We start from the raw sequence: 20,750 nt of genomic DNA, 5'->3' as shown, positions 1-20,750 counted from the left end.
TTACCCCATATAGTACTAGCCTGGGGCTTCCATATTGACTATGCGGCATGTTAGGGGCACACATTACATGGCCGGCTCTGTGTACATTTATATCCATGACTGAAGTGTATGTGCCCTGCCGCAGCTGTATCCTGCATAATTCATGATGTGTCAAGGTTCTCCACTAGCTGGAGTCTGTCTGTCAGCACTGCATGTCCCCTGTCCCTCCCCATCCATTCCCCCTGAATGGTAATGACAGGCAAGCGGGTGCACACACAGCCACTGAAAATACCATAACAAAAACAGTCACACACAACGCTGTCACAATCATCCACGTAGAATTACTCTGAGTCAGATGCAAACATATTACACATATTCAGATCACAACACAATGATTGTCAACAATCGAAATTAGGGTTTGAAGCTGACAATTGCAAGCCACAAATGTGTGTATGCATATGCTTATAGGTGTGTGTGTTTGCACATGTACAAGTATTTGCCTTGAAGAGCTCCTGTTCGGTGTCTTATGACAGGCCGTCAGTCTGCCGCTGCAGCAGCAGAAGTGGTTGAGTCCCTGGGGAGGCCTCTAAAAGCTCACAGGGTTCTGGGGGTGGGGAGCTCAGACTTAGTGAAAGCTTTTCCATGTTCATCCATCGAGGTCTGCTTCTCCTCCTCCTGCAGCACCTACTCCACCAGCCTCTTTCTGCATCCAAATGCAGTGAAAACTCAGTAACCCCTACCCTCTAACCACCCATCTCTACTCACATTTCCCATTCCGTCGCTGCATCTGTCAGTTTTTCCCAACATCTCTGTATCTTCTTTTCCACTTCACCTCCTCTCACCCCCTCCACCCCCCCCAACTGTTACCTCTCTGTTTCTCTTCTCCTCGAATTTTGCATCTGTCACTCTCTTCATACATCTCCATCTCTTCTCCCCAACTACTGTCCTCCCTCTTCACCCCTCCCAGCATATCCAACAGTACATTAACCTCCATACATCTCTGTGAGCTTCTGCAGTAGACACTTCCCTTGCTGAGAGCTGCTGTCACACTCTGAGGAGACAGTCATGAGGAACCCCCCCCCCCCCCCCACACACACACACACACACACACACACACACCCTTTTCACATTGAATGAACAGTCTCTGAACAGCGCCACAGGCTATAGCCCTGTAGCATGGGGCCCCAATGCAGATCCTGGACAATAAAACCACCAAAAAAATAAAACACATGAGGACGGTAGCTGTCACAGAACTGAATGAAATCAGGAGTGAGGCAGTCTGTGGTGGGAAGGGGAGGGCAGACCCGCACACAGCAACAGCAGCTGTGGTGACAAACATCTTGTCGCCTGAGGCATGAGGAGCATGTGAGAGTTTTGATGCTTATTTATGTTTGCATCCTTGAACCCCGAATTCTAATTGGTCTCAGTGATGAAGACAAGCCAGAAAGGAAGACTGAAAATCCCCTTACAGTATAATTAAGAAGTACAAAGACATCTCTATTTAATGAGGAAATTCTTTGTTATCACTGAAATTACTGGCAGTCAGTCACATCTTATGGGGTAAAGAGTATCTAAAAAGGTTCTAGTTCAGCCAAATTACAATAAAACTTTTTCTTTTACAGATGTTCCGTGTGGTATCTTTGTTTCACTTGCCTAGTTTTTAAAATATTCATCTTTGAGTCTTCCTTTTCAACAAAAAGGGTGTAAAAATGTCTTGTTTGTGTCACTCAAGACACTGAAAATGATACTTAAAATTCAACAGCAGCGTGCATTTCTACACTGCAGATATTACAATGGAGGCAGATAGTCATTGTCTTACACAGCACACTTTCTGTCTTGTTGGCAAACCAGTGGTGTTAGACAGTTCAATATATATATTTTTTTGTAAACTTATATGTCCTACAGTATTATCAGAAGATATATATACACACCTACCTCAACCTTTATATGATTGTTCTGATCTAATAATATACACCAAAGAAAGATTATTGACAGAATAGATTCATTTGGTAGATCTCACTGTTTGTACTATGCTGTGAATAAAAAAAACCTGTGAAAAATAAAATCACCTTGAAAAAGAATGAAGTGCAAAGTGTAAGATTTGATGGATTATTCCAAAACATTTTTTCAGATACGCAGCACTCACCAGAAGGGAAGGGGAGCCATCTAAAACACTATCGAAGGTAATGAAATGTGTGAATCACTGTGCCTTTACTAAGAGACGAGGTCCTCACCACCTTTTCTACTGCAAAATGGGGAGGAGGATAAGTCATTATGGTTAGGTCTGTTAACACATTCTCTATAGCTCTCAGACACACACACACACACACACACACACACACACACACACACTACTTTCTCAGCATCTCAGAGCAGCAGCATGAGGAAATTCATTTACTTTAAGGCGGGCAGTAAAAAGGACGCCTCGTAAAAAAAAAAGGTCCTTTATGTGCAATCAATATCTGAACCAATGAGCAAGCAGAGCGGCTCAGTTTGCTTCACTCACACACAAGCTCACACAATGAGAGAACTATCACGACTTGACTTTCTATCAGCCCAGCCGCTTGTCTCTTGAAGGACACTCCATGAAAGGTTGGAATGGGTTATGATAAAGCTGCTGCAAAAGAGTCGACATTCAGCAACTTTAAACGGACTATGTGTAGTATTTCTATTTTCAAATATTAAAAAAAAACCTAAAATTATCATTAGAGTGTTGAGAAAAAAACAGCTCTGACATTCTGCCAAAGATGCCAGAGTACTGGATTGTAGAGATATGAACTGTACCTATCTACATCAACAGGATTTATGTGACCACTAGAGGGAGTAGTGAGTCACTCTGCTTGTCTCCCATGGTGAGGAAAACTAACAAAGTATCCAGATGGGATGAGAACCACAAAGAAACAACTTTGGGTCAAAGAAAGTGACAAAGTGATAAAAGCTATAAGCAGTGTTGTTTTCACCACTGTACACAGATATAAATGAAAAGAATGGAATTTGATGCTGAAATGGCAGTGTTTTTCTACATGGATGAGTTTGATCATAAGGCTTATAAAGGTAAAAATGTATTATGTGATTATTATATGATGCTATTGTCACTGCTGTTTGTTGATCCATGGTTTAGACTAAACTGTGACAGTTCTGACCTTGTTTGTTCAATTCCAAACAGATCTTTAATTCACCTTACAGAAAACGGAGGTGATTTGTGGTTTCACTGTGGCTGTTTTTGGTTTAAAACTGTGGTTCTCAATCTTTTTCTCTCTGGCCCCCTTTGGAGCACGCAAAATCTCCAGGCCCCCCTCAACCCCAACAACACTATGACAGTGGTGCAATTATAACTTTAACTGAAAGAAAGATCAATATCATAAGAGTACTTTTTGCTTTTCCTTTAATAATTTGTTGAGCATATTAAAAATAACTTGATTGAACAATACAAATAAACTCAACAAGACTGCTCCCTGAGACAATATTTTTCCAAATAAAAATAGGAAATGTGCAATTATCTTACAACTATGGCAACAAAGTTCCTTTTTTAAGAACAACAAACAAATTTTGGTAACAAAGATGAACATTTTAACAATATTAGTGACTGCAATGGGCCTGTTTAAATGCACATCTCAGAACATTAAAGTGCAAAATGTACAAACTAGGGATGCAAATTATCAATTAATTCATTAATCATTAATTGATTGACCTTATCGATCGATTAATGATTAACTGATAAACAGCGATTTTCCTGAGAACCTGAATTTCTTTTTCAATACGGTCTGTAAGAATTAAAGCTAAATATTGTTTATATACTTCATGATAAAAGCATGTCATATTCCTTAATGATTGATTTATTGACCCATTGGATACAGTCAGTGTTTCCTGTGGAATTCATCTGTTGATGTGGCAGTGTGTAATGGGGGGGTGCATGTGCATGCGTTTCACCGGTGGGTGGGGGTGCACGCGCATGTGTTTCGTCGATGGGGTAGGCAGGGTTACTCGGCCGCACGTGCGCATTACAGCCGGGGGATGTATGTGTGTTGGTTGGTAACCACGTGCGTGTGTACGTCACTACTCCGTCCTACTTATAACACTATGGGGCTACGGGGCGGTGCAGTCCATGCCCCCACAGTAGTGAAAGTGAAACTTTTTGCTCATTTATTTTTTCCCCGCCTCCTGAAGCTTCGCAAATGCATTTCATACCTGTGGCCCAGATCAGGAGCCTGGAGAATGTTTTCAACTTCTGTCTCACTGACCATGGCCTAGACCAACCTCCAGGGAAAACGCTCCGATACCAACCACACATTTGTACGTGTATTTAGGCGGGGGTGCACCGCTCCCACAAACAGACAGGCCGGTCTGTGTTCCCCTCCACCATGTCCCTAAAGCCATTCTAACTCATCAATGCCATGATCCAGTTCAATGACCGGCTACACCAGCTGCGGCATCGCAGCGCGGACAAACCGACAGCCTTCGGACAGGTGTGGACAGGTGGACAAGGGCAATTAACCAACAATAATTTAATCGAGCAAATTCTTATCGACAATTAATCGATTAGTCAATTAATTGTTTACATCCCTAGTACAAACTGTGTAAAAACAGAAACACTCCACAGTTTTCTTTTCCAGTCAAATCCTTGTCCATTCTCCAAACCTAAACTCTTTATCTAGTCTAGTGACAGATCACCATGGCAGTAGATTTGTTTGTTGTTCGTCCCTAAAATGAGTCCAGGGCGGTCCAACGCTAAAACATTACTTCCACCTGTTACATGTTCTAACCTGAAGAAAAAAAAACACCCAGGAGTTATCTCATGCCCCCCCCCCCCCCCCCCCGGCAAGCACGACAGTTTGAGAAACAGTGGTTTAAAAACAGAGCTGAGCTAACACAGTTCTAATGTAAACTATCAGCTGACGCCATGTAAAGATAGTAAGACACAGTGTTATTCTGAGCGACTCAAAATAAGCAGCTATGAGTTTTAGTTTGAAGAACAAAACTTGATGGTGGTATACTACACAAGTGTGTAAACAATTAGCTTTATACTTTATTCAGTCAGTGACACAGTCTGTGGATACATAACGCTGATTCGCTGGTGGTTTTGTTCGCCCTAAGTGTGTTCTAGTAACTTTAACTCAGCTGCCAGAAAAAGCAGGTTTCTTGGCTACTTTTATTCATCATCACTGCAGGGAAAACAGTCAGAGTACAATCCAAATCCCAGAGTTTTATCACGACACAGTGTTTGACACATTTCCATGCATGAGAGCAAATAGTGCTATAGCCTTTTCTACAAACACAGGCTGACTTAATACTTGGTTAAGCTATCATGCCCTATCAGTTACCATGCATCAGGAAGCTCTGCTGTTGTCATTTGATATGGCATAGAGCCTATGAGTAGGAATGCCATGCTGATTAATATGGGCTGTGATATGGGGTAATTCCCATACTGCTGCAACTGCACTTCAAATCCTCCATCAGGCCATTGGAACAGATACAAGCTCATTACTCACCATGGAGCACAGACCCACACACACACACACAAAAGCTCACACAAGCACAAGAGCAACACACACTATGAATAAAGTGTTCATAGTGCATAAATATGAAAACATCTCAGCATTTACAGATCAGCTGCTTTGCAAAGACGGTGCCACACAGTAACAGTAATCACTGCCTTTTTACACAAGAGCCCAGATGTGACAAGATAACTAAAGCACCAACTCTGATCTTAAGTACCTCCCCACTGTAAGCTCTTCTGCTTTTTCCTTTTGTCCTTTTGTTGTTGGATCTAAACAATGCAAAATACCACCTCAGTTTGTATTACCTTCCCCTTACCTCCTCCTTGAAGATCACTCAATAGTCCTACACCAGCCAAAGAAAAGTAGGAGGAATAGAATTGACCTCTTACCTGTCTCACATCTTTTCCCAGTAAATCCTTGCTGACAAATGCAGTTGTTGGGTGAGACACAGGTTCCTCCATTTTGGCACAATCCGTCACACATAGCTAGGGGTAGACCAGAGGAAAAGAGCCATTACTCTCCAAGATTAACGAGCATTAACTATGTAATTAGACCAGCAGCAGCATATGTATTTGCATACAGAATAAGAGCTAATTTGGTGATGTGATTCATTACGGGCTCTCACGATATTAGCTGGGTGATTAATGCATCTCACCAAGGTTAATTCAAAAATGTTCATTATCCATGGGTAGGCGCTTAGTTAATGTGTCCGCAAAACACAGAGAAGTCACTGGAGTTGACAGAATACAATGGATATAAATGGAAGAGATACACAAATGACACTGTGCATGCTCAGAGGGATGAAAAAGAAGTAGCTCTGTCTTGTAAAAGCACTAGAGGTTTCACATCTGCTAGAGGTGGTGCTCAAGTAATTTTGTTTGTTTGTTTATTTATTTATTTATTTTGAATATTGCATTAAAATCAAAGAACAAAAGAATTATATAAAAGAAAGTCAAACATTCAAAAAGGAGCAAGATGAAGTTTAATTTATAATCTCCCACCCCCTTACCCCATCCTTCACCTACCCTAAATTCCTGTCAGATTCCCTAAGTAACTCAAAATCCTCACATATCAGACTAAATTCTGACTATGCACAAAACACAAAATTGCTGTACGTATCAAGGATAGACTGTCCCTTTTGCAGCAGCATTTTAATTTTGTACTGAATATCAAACATACAGTCACGGAAAAATGATTAGACCATCAAAAGTCATCAAAAACAATGGTTATGCAATCAAGTACTAACTCCTGTGTGTATCATGTGACCAAAACAGACACAAAAGAAAATATGGAATGCCTAAAAGCACTGTTTTTGGATAGATATCAGCTCTTAAATAAAACTCTTATAAGCTATTTTTGTTATCATTATATTTGTCCAAACAAATGTACCTTTAGTGGTACTAGGCATTAAAATGAACAAGACATTAAAGAAACAAATACATTTGTAATATGAAGAGTCCAAATGGTACCAGAGATTTAACCCATAAATACCCAAACATCCATGACCGACCAAAAGCATCTACTGATCTAAACTGTTTAACGGGCTCTATGCACAGCCCCACTACTTCCTGAAATTTAAGTGGCTCCTTCATTTCCTGTCTTTCATTATTGGACACAGTGATTACTCCAGGTGTGCCTAACCACAGTAGTCACAAGAAGAAGTAGCAGGCACACCTGGATTAATCAGTGAGTCCAGTAATGAAAGACAGGAAATGAAGGAGCTACTTTAATTTCAGGAAGTAGTGGGGCTGCGCATAGAGCCCATTCCTGTCGATTCACTAATTCTACCAATACATGAAAATAATTGGCATAAAGGTTTGTCATCTTTTCATGGTCATCAGATATGATCCATTTAGACGTTCAGAGGCTCCATAGTTACCATGGAAACACTGCCATCTTCAACAACATTGATTCACCAGTAAAACCCATGGAGACTGATCAACAAAAGTGGATGGAAATGCTTGGTTTATGTTCAGTTAATAATAGACTTACCTGAAAAAGTCACTTTTTCTCTCTGTTTTTGTTATAATAACCCTCAACTTTAATCTGACTTTTTATGAACATCTACATCACAGGTGTCAAACATGCGGCCCAGGGGCCAAATCTGGCCCACCAAAGGGTCCAGTTCACCCCCTGGGATGAATTTGTGAAATGCAAAAATTACACTAAGATATTAACAATCATTTTAGTTCAGGTTCCACATTCAGACCAATTCAATCTCATAATAGCCTATAAATACTCAGAACTCCAGTTTTTGTCTTTTTTTCCCTCTGTTTTCATGTATTTAGACTAAAACAAAGTATAATTTTACAAAAACTCTGAATAACCTGAACAAATACGAACAACCTGAAATGTCTTCAGAGAAGTGCAATTTTAATAATATTCCACCTGTTTCTAAATATTTTGTATATCTGTAGATCCACTGTGATCTGTAAGTTACAATGTACATGTGGAAATGATAAACTAAAGCATAACAGTGTTAAAATTACATTTTTTTTTTCAGTTTGTTCATGTTATTCACATTGTATTAAAGGATAGCTTGTAGATGTAAACATTTTCATAATGTAATTTTACTTTTTTCACTGTAAAACAAAGAGAAAAGTTTGGAGTTGACATTATTTATATATTATCATGTTATTATTTTACTGGTTCGGCCCTCTTCAGATCAAATTTTGCTCAATGTGGCCCTTGAACTAAAATGAGTTTGACACCCCTGATCTACATGATCAGTAAATTAAACATAATACCTGATTTATATTGATAAAATGCAAAATACAAAGGCTAATATTATAATAAATGGTGATAAATCCCTTAAGAAAGGTTAGATAGGTTGGAGAAAATTTAATTTGGGAACTGACACAAAAGTAGCACTGGGTCTTTAAGGGTTAAAGCATGAGCTTATCAGAGTTAAACATGGCAGTGATACTTACCCTTGCAGACGGTCCCGTTCCCAGTGTACCCCGGTTTACATGAGCAGCTGTGCCCGCCAACCATGTTGAAGCACAAGGCGTTCTCATCGCAATTGTGGAGTCCACTGAGACACTCATCATGCTCTAAAACAAGAAAACAACAGGCATCAACCTACTGTCTCCATAGTGTTACATACGCTTTTTACTGTCTGATAAAAATGCAATACAATTCTACTTCCAGTTTAACCAGTATTAGTATTTTTACGTTTGCAAATCACTAACACTAACAAGAAAATAATACTTGATTAAATCATTTCATTGTAAATTTGAGGAATGATGGGAGCCTATTGGTAATTTGTTTTATTTCCATCAAGACAAAATACAAGACCCAGTGTCGGATTAAATGACTTGATATTTCGACAGCTGTGTGAAAACAACATCAGTAACCAACAGCTGACTGGAAAATGAGCCACAGTATTTCTCCATCTCATCATAATCTGTCATAAAATGGTTTCAGATGTTAGATTTTTTTTCCCTGTAATTTGTTGTTCTTGTTTTCACAATCTAAGGGATGGAAGTGTTGCAGTGATAAATCTGGTTTTTCTAACTACTGGAAATAAACACCTAATTTGCACATATACAGGCATGAGTTGGCAACTTGTGCCTATAAATGCACTGTATTTTGCATTTATAAGCTACTGGTCTCTAGTTTGAGTCTTGTAAACTGGCACAATTGGCTGTTAAGTACTGTGGAATTTTTATGTAAAAGCATTAACAAAACGTCCCCTTTGAACCAGGACTCCCCAGTTCTTGTCACAGATACTGGGGAGTTAGTGATACGGTTTGTTATGAATATCCCACTGACAAGCTTAACTAATGGTTACAGCCCATGACGATGTACTGTATCCAACTGGCAAACAAATCTGTCTCCCTCAATGTGGAGAGCCTCTGTATAGGAAACAGACTGTCAAAATACACAATAAAAGCTCCAATGATAAGCTCCTGCACTACATAAATCGAACATAAAAAAATGCACAAGGCAGCTCTAATAACACAGTAAGACCACATGAAAAAGACACAGTTTGCAACAGCTGCAGTGTGAAAAAGAGGGATCATTTGTCTTTAGAAAAAAAATCAATATGGATGGAAAAGAAAATGTTCATATTTCCTCTTGTGTGATATGTTTAGAGTCTTTAGTTTATTACTATTGTATAACAGCTCTTGGTGGCTGGATAACACATAAAATAACTCAAGCGTAACTCTACTTTTTACATTACAGCCTACATATTAATAAATATAAATATTCAAAATTACCTTTTTTTCTTGAAAAGGCACGTTATAATTCATTTGATATGTTTTCTATGTTCTGTTGTGAATGAAATATTAGTGTATGACATTTACAAATCATCGAATTCCATTTATATTTACACAGCAGCTGAACTTTCTTCATAACTGGGGTTGTAAAAAAGCCAACGAAGCTTCATTTTAGTAGACCGGATTGTGATGCCACAAAACATTATACATTTATCTGAATGCAGCCAAACCTGAACACCTTGCTTAAAATCTAATGTAAAGTAACAACATGCAGAATGTCACACAAACAAATAATTGCCCTCTTAACATCCTCACTCGGTCCTCAGGTGTGTATCAAGTGTTTGAACCTGCAGATCATTCACCCTCCATAAACCTGAGTCAGTTAGACTGTACTGACTTTCTGAACCTATTTACCATCATATCCTCTGGAGCCTGTGGTCTGTTTGATCAGACGATGTATTTGTTTTTACTTCAAATCCCTAATGGCAAAACTAGAAACTCCAACTGCAAAACAGATTTATTTGAAAATATCATGCAACGCTGACTTAAGACCTAAACTAAATTGCTAAAGAACTGCAGAGCTTTTATAAGCCTTTTCCCTCCCCTCATGAACAGGCGATTTAATGCACGCCCTTCATCTGCCCCTGAACACAAAGGCAGATCCTTATCCCCCAGAGACACAAAAAAGAAGAACACTGATCTATCGTATTTTGAGATTCACATAAATATTGCTCTCTGATAAGCACCTACAGAGCACTACATCAGCTGTAGAACACAGAACTTTATGGACTTGTTTAAACCTTCTCGATTCTTCTTTTCTTTATTTCATGACTGTTTATCCAGTCATGGCCCAAAAGGATTCACTACGAAACCAATCATGAAAGCTTTATCTTTTAGAGAGAATTTCTTTCCCTATGCAGTTTCTGAGAAAACTTACAAAATATTATATGTGTTAATAAGGACAGAGTTTTCAATAACTACTAAAAGTATTCATACAAAAACATTCCTGGAAACATTCATGAAAAAGAAGTCTTGCCAATCTGGGAGCGATAGTTTGGACTGCTTTCAGTTATTTAAGTGAATTTTTGGAGGATACAAAAATAAAATAAATTCATTTCCCCCTGCAGTCACATTTTTTTTGAAACATTTAGCAATCCTTAGAAGCTTTCCTCAGCTGCACACATGAAATACTTCTGTGTACACCTACTTATACTGTTTTTCACAACTAGGAGTTTTTCAAAAGCATGCAATTGTGGAAGACAGGGAGGTCTGAGGACTCAAAGATGGCACCTGAAGAGTGAGAGGATCAGAAATCGGAATGCTTGTTACAGAAATCCTGAGCCGCATCATCCATTTCCCTGCCATCATCCAATCCATTATAACTCCTGAACAGACCGTGGACTCATCCAAATTGAAAGTGACATTGTGATGAGTTTCTCTATGGAGAGTATGATGTATGTGTGCATGTGTGTGTGAGATGGATTGAAGGGCACTTAGGTTGGTCCGCTGTTCGACACTGCATCAGGCACACAAACATTCACCTGCTGTAGGGTAAAATTAAAGTCTGCTCATTGGCATATAAAACAGTGATAACAGGACAGGAGAGAGGAAACAGAAGTTTGCTTTTTTACTCCCAAGGTTATATCCGTGCCTCGCTGCCAAGGTGGAAACAGTTGTCAATCTGAGCAGACGGGGCAGCAGAGCCACTGCGGCAACGTGTATCTGTGGGCATGTTCACAGCTTGTTTTATCTCCACCACATGGGTATTCAGTATTGTTCTCTTGTGCTTACAGTTATTTAGGAATTTAAGTTTACTACAATACTGCACTGTCAGTGCTTCTGAATTTAATCGCAAACTAAATACTTCATGTGAGCAGGAGAGGAGTATTTCCTTGCAGACTGCTGCTGCACAGGCTGCAGACAGATAAACAATCAATTATGTACAGCTTGTCACCAGGGATCTCTCTCTGTAGCTGTCCGTTTCACCTCCTGCTTGACTCTCTCCACCTTCTGCCAAAACAATACCAGCATCAGTGAGGTCTGACCTCAGTTTGCTCCTCTCAAAACACTGTAGTTTCAAGTTTTACATCCATATTAGAGAACGTATGAATAGGGAAAGGATCATCTCTTACTTCATCAGTGATTCAGGTCTGCTAAATTGGCAGTGCATGCAAAATAAATTCTTTACAGTCAATTATTATATCAAGGGTGTTGTGCAGCGTTTTAATAACAATAGATTATAAGCAGTGTTAATTTGAAAATAACACAGAGAGGTTGAAGTTTACAGTTGGGTAACAGGTGTCCATAACAGACTAATTTCAATTATTTTCACTCAAATGTTATACATCCACTGATTTCACTGTAACAATGGATGAGTGGTCGATTTAATTGTCACTACTTTTCAGGCTGCAGCATCTGAAATATGAAGTTCTAAAATAAGATACAGTGTTGGGAAAAAAAAAAATTATCCCATTCCTGATTTCTTAGATTTTTGCATATCTGTCACACCGAAATCTTTTAGATCATTAAATCAACAATATTAGACAAAGATGACCTGAGTAAACAAAAAAAGGATATTTTTTCATGATGATTTCATTTATTGAGGGAAAAATATAACTAAACATACCTAGCCCTGTGTGAAAAAGTAATTTCCCTCTAAACTAAATAGATGGTTGTGTCACCCTTGGCAGTAATAACTGCAATCAAGCATTTACGCTGAGTCTTATACATCACTGTGGAGGAAATTTGGCCCACTCATCTTTACAAAATTGTTTTAATTCAGTCACATTGAAGGGTTTTTGAGCATGAACAGCCTGTTTAAGGTGAGGCTACAGCATCTCAATCAGATTTAAGTGTGGATTTGGACTCGGCTGCTCCACAAGCTTCATTTTTTTTTTTTTTTTTAAACCATTCAGACATGTACTTGCCGGTGTGTTTCAGATCATTGTCCTGCTGCATAAACCAAGTGTGCTTGAGCTTGAGGCCAGACATTCTCCTTCAGGTTGTTCTGGTACAGAGTAGAATTTGTGATTCCATCAATTCAGGTCATCCAGGTCCTGAAGCAGCAAAGCAGCCAAAGACCCTCAGACTACCACCGTCATGTTTGACTGTTAGTATGAAGTTCTTTTTCTGAAATTCTGTGTTAGTTTTATGTAATGTGATGCAGTTATTTCTTGATTCAACTGGTCTGGCAGTAATTGGACCTGGATGTGGCTATGAAATTCCCCCCAAAATTATTCACAGTTAATTTATGACGTATCAACGGGTGGTCATTACTTTTTCACATAGGATCAGGTAGGTTTACGTATCTTTTTTCAATTAATACATGAAATTATCATGTAAAAACTACATTTTTATATACTCAGGTCATCATTGCCTAATATCATAATTCATTTGATCATCTGACAATTTAAGTGTGACAAATATGCAAAATTGTGAAAAATCAGGAAGGGGGCAAATACTTTTTACAACACCGTATACTTAATTGTCCCGACAGGGAATTTTGTCCTGGGTAACAGCACCATGTGCCAGCTGCGATATAATAATAATACAAATTCTACAATTATAATACAACACTGGAATATTATCCCAACATCAGTGAGCAGTAAACACATATGACAGCATAAAATCACATAAATATGCAAAGTCATATAAGTGTATACAATATTGATTGTACACAATATAAACCACATAAATATACATACATATACATATGAAGTCAAGTAGCATCCGCTGCTTTTCTTTCCCACAAATTACTATTGACGTAACATGTTCGGGGTTTTGGACAGCTGGATGAATTTAGAGGGCAGTCTGAGCATGCCATCTTTGGATGAGATAAATTACAAGCTGATTTTGTCTCATTTTATGGCAATTTATTAAAGAAACAGTCAATCAGTTGAAGAATCAACTGGTAAAATAAACAGTAGACGTATTGACTAAGAAATTCTATACATGCTGATACATAAACATCAATATAGAATAAAATAGCATCACGATGTAGCTCTTTCGCATCATGATTCAAGAAGGAATCTTAGAGATATTGGAAAAAGTAGCAGATGTCTGTTTGTCGGACCCCCTCCTCTGCGAGTCCATTTTGAGCCCTCAGACTGAAAGTCATCTTTTCTGATCTCTGTTGTTGACAAACCCCCTGCTCCACCTCTGGACCTTGTCCGTCCCTTTCTGGCCGTCTCCACCCATGCCTCCTACCATTCCTCTACCTTGGGGGCACATGCCTGGTTATCGCAGGATTAGAACAAGGACACACACACCCTGCATACACACCTCAGCCACAAGTGCACGCATGTACACAAACACATAGCACACACGCACACCTCAGGACAGCCTTCTTTAATAACATTCAAAGAGAGAGCACAACCAATCCGCTACCTTTCATGGATTAACTGCTAATCTCACAGAGCGAGGAGCACCTCAGGCACTTTGGGGAAAAGAGGAAGAGTAGAGCAGAAAAAAGGGGAGGAAGCTTGACCTTCAAGATCAAGGATAAAGTGCTAGTCAAAGGAAGGGGCAAAAGAAAGTTGGGGATGTTTCTTTTACAAAAGGCTCCACTGGATACAGTCTGTGCCGTGTCGCGACATTTGGCTGTACATATTTCATTTAAACAAGTACATCGAGCCCACATGTTCCTGTCTGCCACCAGCTGAGACCTGGACCCATGACCTGTCTCTCAGCTGGTGGTCGAGATATAAAATTCAGACTTCTGTCTGAGCTTCCTGACCCCCTGACAAGCCTGTGAGAAATATAACTAGGGCTCCACGCTGTTTGGTCCAGGCTTAAATCTGCAGATCAGTCCTTTAATCCACCATTCAGCATATAAACACTGAGCCATGAAATGAACTACAGTCAATGTAATCCTCTTTACTAGGAAGACTAGTTCACATCTGAGTCTGCAGTGCATACAGAAATACGGCTATCAATACCAGGACATTGTTTCTGCTGAGTGTGCAATCTGTTAATTGGTGAAAGCTATTGAGGATGATAAAGATGCACATATATCATTGGAATGTACAATGTCAATACATACTGAAGGGGGTGGGTTAATGTTTCCATCCAAAGCTGTAATATTTCTTCTGGAATCCCTTTGGACTCTTTTTAAACAGAAACAGGTGTTCAGTTGCTATTAATAAGCAGTGGATTCCTGCAGCTAGAACTTTAACATCTTCCTGTTTTCACTGTCAATTACCACCACCAAGACTAGAGTGGTGACTAACCTCAACATGGATGAGGAATGGTTCCCTTGTTTGCACTCTAGAATTCATTATTTTCTTCCATTTAAGGACTCTGAATGTTATTGTTGACACCTAATTTGGCTATAATTCATCTTTCTAATTTTGCCAAAGAGGTTAGATGGGGGGTTATTACAGTGTTCGGTATCCAGCTCTCTGTGCCCTGATGGCGGATGTGTGGGAGCTGATATCCAATAACTCATAGGGGAGATTACAACGGTAATTTGACTGAAGCAGAGAAAAAGTCATTACATCAAACCTCTGCATAAGCCCTGGTTTAATCACACAAATTGACTTTTATAAGGATATGCATAGCTGCATATTCCACTACAGTGACTTAAAGGCATTTTAATAGGAAACTACATAAAATATAGTGACACAATTTAATCCACTGGGTTTGGAGGTATTAATCTTGATAGTGAAACTGGGGAATGAGTACACAGTGCAAGAGAGACAAATGAGTAAAACAATAAAACTTGCCTAGAGCTGAGAAGATTAAAGAAAACTGAAGCGAAACCACACAAGGCACAGTCGTTGTTGAAAAGATAATATGGAAAAGGACTGAGTAAGCAAGGATCTCCAAATAAATCACAGGAGAACAAAAAAGTGATGAATGCACGTTACCTCTTTGCAAAAACTATTCCTCAATCTCAATTGTAACTTGTTTTCCTTTTCAGTAGCCTGTTCATAAGAAGACACAAATCCGTAACTTTACCGTATTATTCCCTTATTTTCATTGACAGGGAAATAGAGAAGCTCTACAGGGGGCCCAGATGGAGCAGGAAATATGAGTTTTCACAGGGTGCACACTGTGTCACTGTGTCTCTACAGCTTTAATTCAATCTCCAATGACTCTGCAGGAAGGCTGTGGGCCTAAATCCATCGGTGCGCAGCAACCAGCCCCTTCACTCCACTACCACTGAGTTCATTTGCATTGGTGCAAATTGTTTTTTTAATTACAGACATGGAAGAAATGCAGCACATTGCTGCCTCTTCAGAGATGACGCATACAGGGAACTCCGTTTACTTCTCATCATGTTTCACGTGCTGTAAACAGCCAGAGAGAAACATAAAAGATCTGCCATTCATCGGTAGGAAATAAGATTTGCTTGCTTGAGAAGGTGGACTCTTACAATGGATGACAGGATTACTGACTCTAGTGACGCTATGTGTGGCCCTGCGTTTGGCACCATAAAAATCACATTAATTCAAGCAGATACTGTCGTTTCAAAGTCTTTGCAAGGACAGACATTTTCAGCAGCAACCTCTAATTATTATTATTTCAACTGTCCAGTAAATCTTCACTGCTAATGTCTAGCACAGATGTTAATGTCTGCTATGTTCGTCCTTATCGAAGTCAAACAGTTTTTTGGGGTTTTTTTTTTTTTGCTATGTCACATACTTGGAAAAACTTTTCAATTTCTGAAAAAAAAAAAAAAAAAACACAGCTAGGAGGCATTTATGTTAATGTTTATTTTGTTTTCCATTCTAATTTTCTTTTTCTTTTCCATTTTATTTCCACAAAATGGTTCAGTCAGGATTTAAAGAATAACTTAAGCTGTGTTCTGAGTTTAACAAACAGCTGAGAGGAGGGTCTGAGTGTCAGAAGGGGAGCTGTGGATGTGTGTGATGCGAGCAGTTCAGGGCCAACCACAGGAAAGAGAATCACAAGACACCTCTGCAGATAATATGAGGGTCTGAAAGTTTGTACTACTTTAGCATGATCTGCTTAATATATTTTCAGTTTATTCAATATTTAGAATATTATATTCAAATCTTTTTGCTGTCACATCCTTTATCATGGACAGCACACTGGACAGCACCCTCTCATTTGCAGCTCACATTCAAAACATCACCCGGACCGCCTTCTTCCACTTCTGCAACATCTCCAGACTCCGCCCATTACTGTCCCAATCCAGCACCAAAATCCTGGTTCATTCATTTGTCACTTCCCGCATCGACTACTGCAATGCATTCCTCACCGAACTCCCCACCAGACTCATCAACAGACTGCAATTTATTCAGAACTCAGCTGCCCGGATCATCACCCGCACCAAGTCATCTGACCACATCACCCCCATTCCCATCCAACTTCACTGGCTCCTGGTTCAATACGGCATCCAATATTAAAAAAACAAAAACAAAAAACAACCTCTTCCTCACACACAAAGCTCTCCACCACCTAGCCCCCACTTACCTTTGCAACCTCCTCCAAGAATACAGCCCCTCCCACACCCTCCGCTCAGCTGCCACTGGACTAACCATCCCTACATCACGCCTCAGTACCATGGGTGCCCGAGCATTCAGCTCGGCATCCACACTATGGAATTCTCTCCCCCACACATAAGACAGTCAGACTCCATCACAACATTCAAATCCAAACTCAAACCCCATCTGTTCAAACTGGCATACTCACTCTGACTGGTCACTGTGCACTACACTTGTTTTTAGGTTGATGTTTTGTTTTAATAATGTTTGATGCTGTTATTTTATGCTTTTACTCACTGTAAGGTGACCTTGGGAAACTTGAAAGGTGCTACCAAATAAAATGTATTATTATTATTATTATTATTATTATTATTATTATTATTATTATTATTATTATTATTATTATGGGCATCAGAAACCCTGACATTCTCTTGACCATGTAAGTTCCTTGACTAAAAGAGCAACTCGGTAAACTGTGTTCTGTGACTCTTTTTAACCCATAAAGACCCAAACACTAACCAGTGACACAAACCATCTACAGATATAAACTGTTTAATAAAAGCTGATCCACCAATCTTATCAATACATGTAAATAATTGGTGTAAAAATGCAGTTTGTCATCTTTTCATGGTCATCAGATACGAGCCATTTGGACGTTCTTAGGCTCAGTAGTGAATGTAGAAACACTGTCATTTTCTTCAACATTGATTCATCAATAAAACCCATGGAGTTTGATCAATGACAGTGGATGGAGACACTTGGTTTTACATTAAGTTAACAATATTTTAGCTAAAAAAGTAACTTTTTCAACATTTTTCTCTGTATTGATTTAATTAACTTTTAATTTGCTCTAAGTTTTCATGAACATCTACATGATCTGTGAATTAAATATAGGAAAATACATGATTTACACCAAAAAAAATTGGAAAATAAAGAGGATATTATTAAAAGAAATAGTGATAAATCAGTTAAGAAAGGTAGAAATAGAGAAAAATTAATTTGGGAACTGCCACAAAAATAGCTCTGGGTCTTTATGGGTTAATACACACCTATATAGATTTCAATACATTATTGTCAGTTCAGTGTTAGAAAAAGAACGATGTTTAGCTGAATCTCTGGAGTGAAACTGGCCACTTTTGATTAGATGGCAATAAAGCTGCAATACTTCATACATTTTTAGCATTACTGGGCAAAAATGCCATAATTATCTTTCATGCATTTTGTAATTCAAGAGGTCTGATAGGGTTGTCAAACCAGCAGGGTTCTGTGTCAGTCCCTGAACCTAATTTTGAACCTGCCGGCTCATTCACACCAGTAAAAAAAAAAATTGGTTTGGAACTGCGATATCATTACTGGGAGTGTCATATTCTATGTTGTGAAGACAAGTGGGAAGTTAAGGAAGAAAATGGAAAAACATGGAGTAACATCCTCCCACTCTGAGGACCAGAGGTTTTTGTGTCTAGTCCTTGTGTTTTCAGGCTGTATACGTATAATCTACTCTGTGATGCAGGGTTTTGGTCTAATCATAGGTATATTTAAACAGGTAGAGGAGGTTCAAAAATGACAAATCACCAATCAGATTCTGTCAGATGTGACCTGAATGTGATTCTACTACTCTAACAACTGTCTCAAAACAGACATTTGGAAAAGTGTGTATTTGTAATGTGTATTTATAATGATCTATTTGATTTGGACTAAGAGAGGCAAGCTGCAGAAGGAAGGTGTATAATTGTCTACCCTTGATTTTGGTCCCTGAAGCTTCTACATGGAATTTTCATGTTGTAGAGTGATCCAGAATGGTTTATTTAATGTCATTGTTAAGGTGGAAAGGCTCAAGAATACTCCTTTTTACCTCCGCCAAGGAGGTTATGTTTTTGTCGGCGTTGGTTTGTCTGTCCGTGTACAAGATAACTCAAAAAGTTCTGGACAGATTTGGATGAAAATTTCAGGAAATGTTGATACTGGCACAAGGAACAAATTATTAAATTTTGGTGGTGATTGGGGTTGGGGGGGTGGGGGGGCCACGGGGGCCCACTGATCTGCCTTGGTGGAGGTCTGCGCTCTCTGAGTGCTTTTCTAGTTTAATTTATTACCTCCGCCAAGGAGGTTATGTTTTTGTTGGTGTTGGTTTGTTTGTCTGTTTGTCTGTTTGTGTGCAAGATATCTCAAAAAGCTAAGGACGGATTTAGATGAAAATTTCAGGAAATGTTGATACTGGCACAGGGAACAAATGATTAAATTTTGGTGGTGATCGGGAGGGGGGGGGGGGCACGGGGGCCCACTGATCTGCACTTGGGGAGCACAGACCTCCGCCAAGGCAGATCAGTGGGCCCCCGTGGCCCCCCCACCACCCACCGATCACCACCAAAATTTAGTCATTTGTTCCTTGTGCCAGTATCAACATTTCCTGAATTTTTTTTATCCAAATCCGGGGCACTGATCTGCCTTGGCGGAGGTTTGTGCTCTCCAAGTGCTTCTAGTTTTTTATTTAGTGCTCAACAAAATACTGTGACAGGGGTAACAAAGACAAATATACAAACAAACACGCAAAAGAGAATTCATAAGACATAGACATTAAGTAAAACAAAGATGGGTGCAAATAAAGGGCTATTTACAGGTGTGTTTGTGTGCGTGCCTGTGAGTGTGTGTGTATATATATGTGTGTGTGTGTGTGTGTGTGTGTGTGTGTGTGTGTGTGAGGGTGTGTGTGGGTGTGTGTATGTGTGTGTGGTTAGTTCTGATTTTTTTTTCCCTTTTTGTGTGGGTTGTGCATATCCAGGTGGAAACAGAAGAGAGAATGAGAATAACAAGAAGGTTCAAGAACACTCTAAAAACATATGTAGCACTTTTTATGTAGATTAGTACCAAAAATTATCTGTTAAATCACAGTAAACCCATAAACGCTATGTTTTAGTGTCTACTACCACTTTAATCTGCAAACTAGTTAATCAGTTGGGATAGTGTCAGATGGGGTGTTTTTCTGTCCATCTCATCGTCAGTGACCGTAAAACAAACTATGGGGGAGGAAGCTCTTACTAATAAGTGATGCTACTACAAACACCAAGAACTCAGACAGAGAACAAAGCCTGTGAACCATCCTTGCACTCTTTTTTTTTTTACATTGATTTGGTTTGCTTTTGAAATTGACTTTGGTTTCAACTTTGATCAGGAACAAATGGGTCTGCCGCCTCCACTCACAGCCTCTGTGTTTCTCAGGTTCGCAGTGACTTTCTTTCTCCTTATCACACACACACACACACACACACACACACACAAGAGTTCATTCACACACCAGATGCAGACTGTACACACAAACACAAAGACAAGGCAGAGTCCAGCGATTTACTGACACTTCCAGAAAGGCCTGAAGTTAATCTATTTTTCTTTTCAAAGTTTAGTTTTCAAAAGATATAAGTTTTCACACTGATAATGGGAATTGTGCTTACAGAGCTCAGACAAGGATATGTTTGGAATAACAAATAACACACTAGTCTCAGAATACATTTGTGTTTCAGAGATGACATTAACCCAAAAAAATTAAAAAAAAAAAAAAAAAAAAAAAAAAAAAAAAAGGCAAATCTTAAATTTTTAACATAGCA

At 39.1% G+C, this 20,750-nt stretch overlaps 1 protein-coding gene across 2 annotated transcripts in view; it reads right to left on the bottom strand.

Moving 5' to 3' along the window:
- Positions 1-20,750, bottom strand: part of nell2a (neural EGFL like 2a) — a 101,155-nt gene that overhangs the window by 30,008 nt on the left and 50,397 nt on the right. For both annotated transcript variants that reach the window (XM_030136834.1, XM_030136835.1), the window contains 2 exons: positions 8,408-8,530; positions 5,867-5,962 (listed from right to left, as the gene is read on the bottom strand). In XM_030136834.1, the coding sequence (XP_029992694.1) occupies positions 5,867-5,962; positions 8,408-8,530 (219 nt within the window). The remainder of the gene's footprint in view (positions 1-5,866; positions 5,963-8,407; positions 8,531-20,750) is intronic.

This window comes from Sphaeramia orbicularis, chromosome 6 (genome assembly GCF_902148855.1).
Source record: "Sphaeramia orbicularis chromosome 6, fSphaOr1.1, whole genome shotgun sequence".
Lineage (NCBI taxonomy): Eukaryota > Metazoa > Chordata > Actinopteri > Kurtiformes > Apogonidae > Sphaeramia > Sphaeramia orbicularis.
This window is presented reverse-complemented; position numbering and strand designations above follow the sequence as displayed.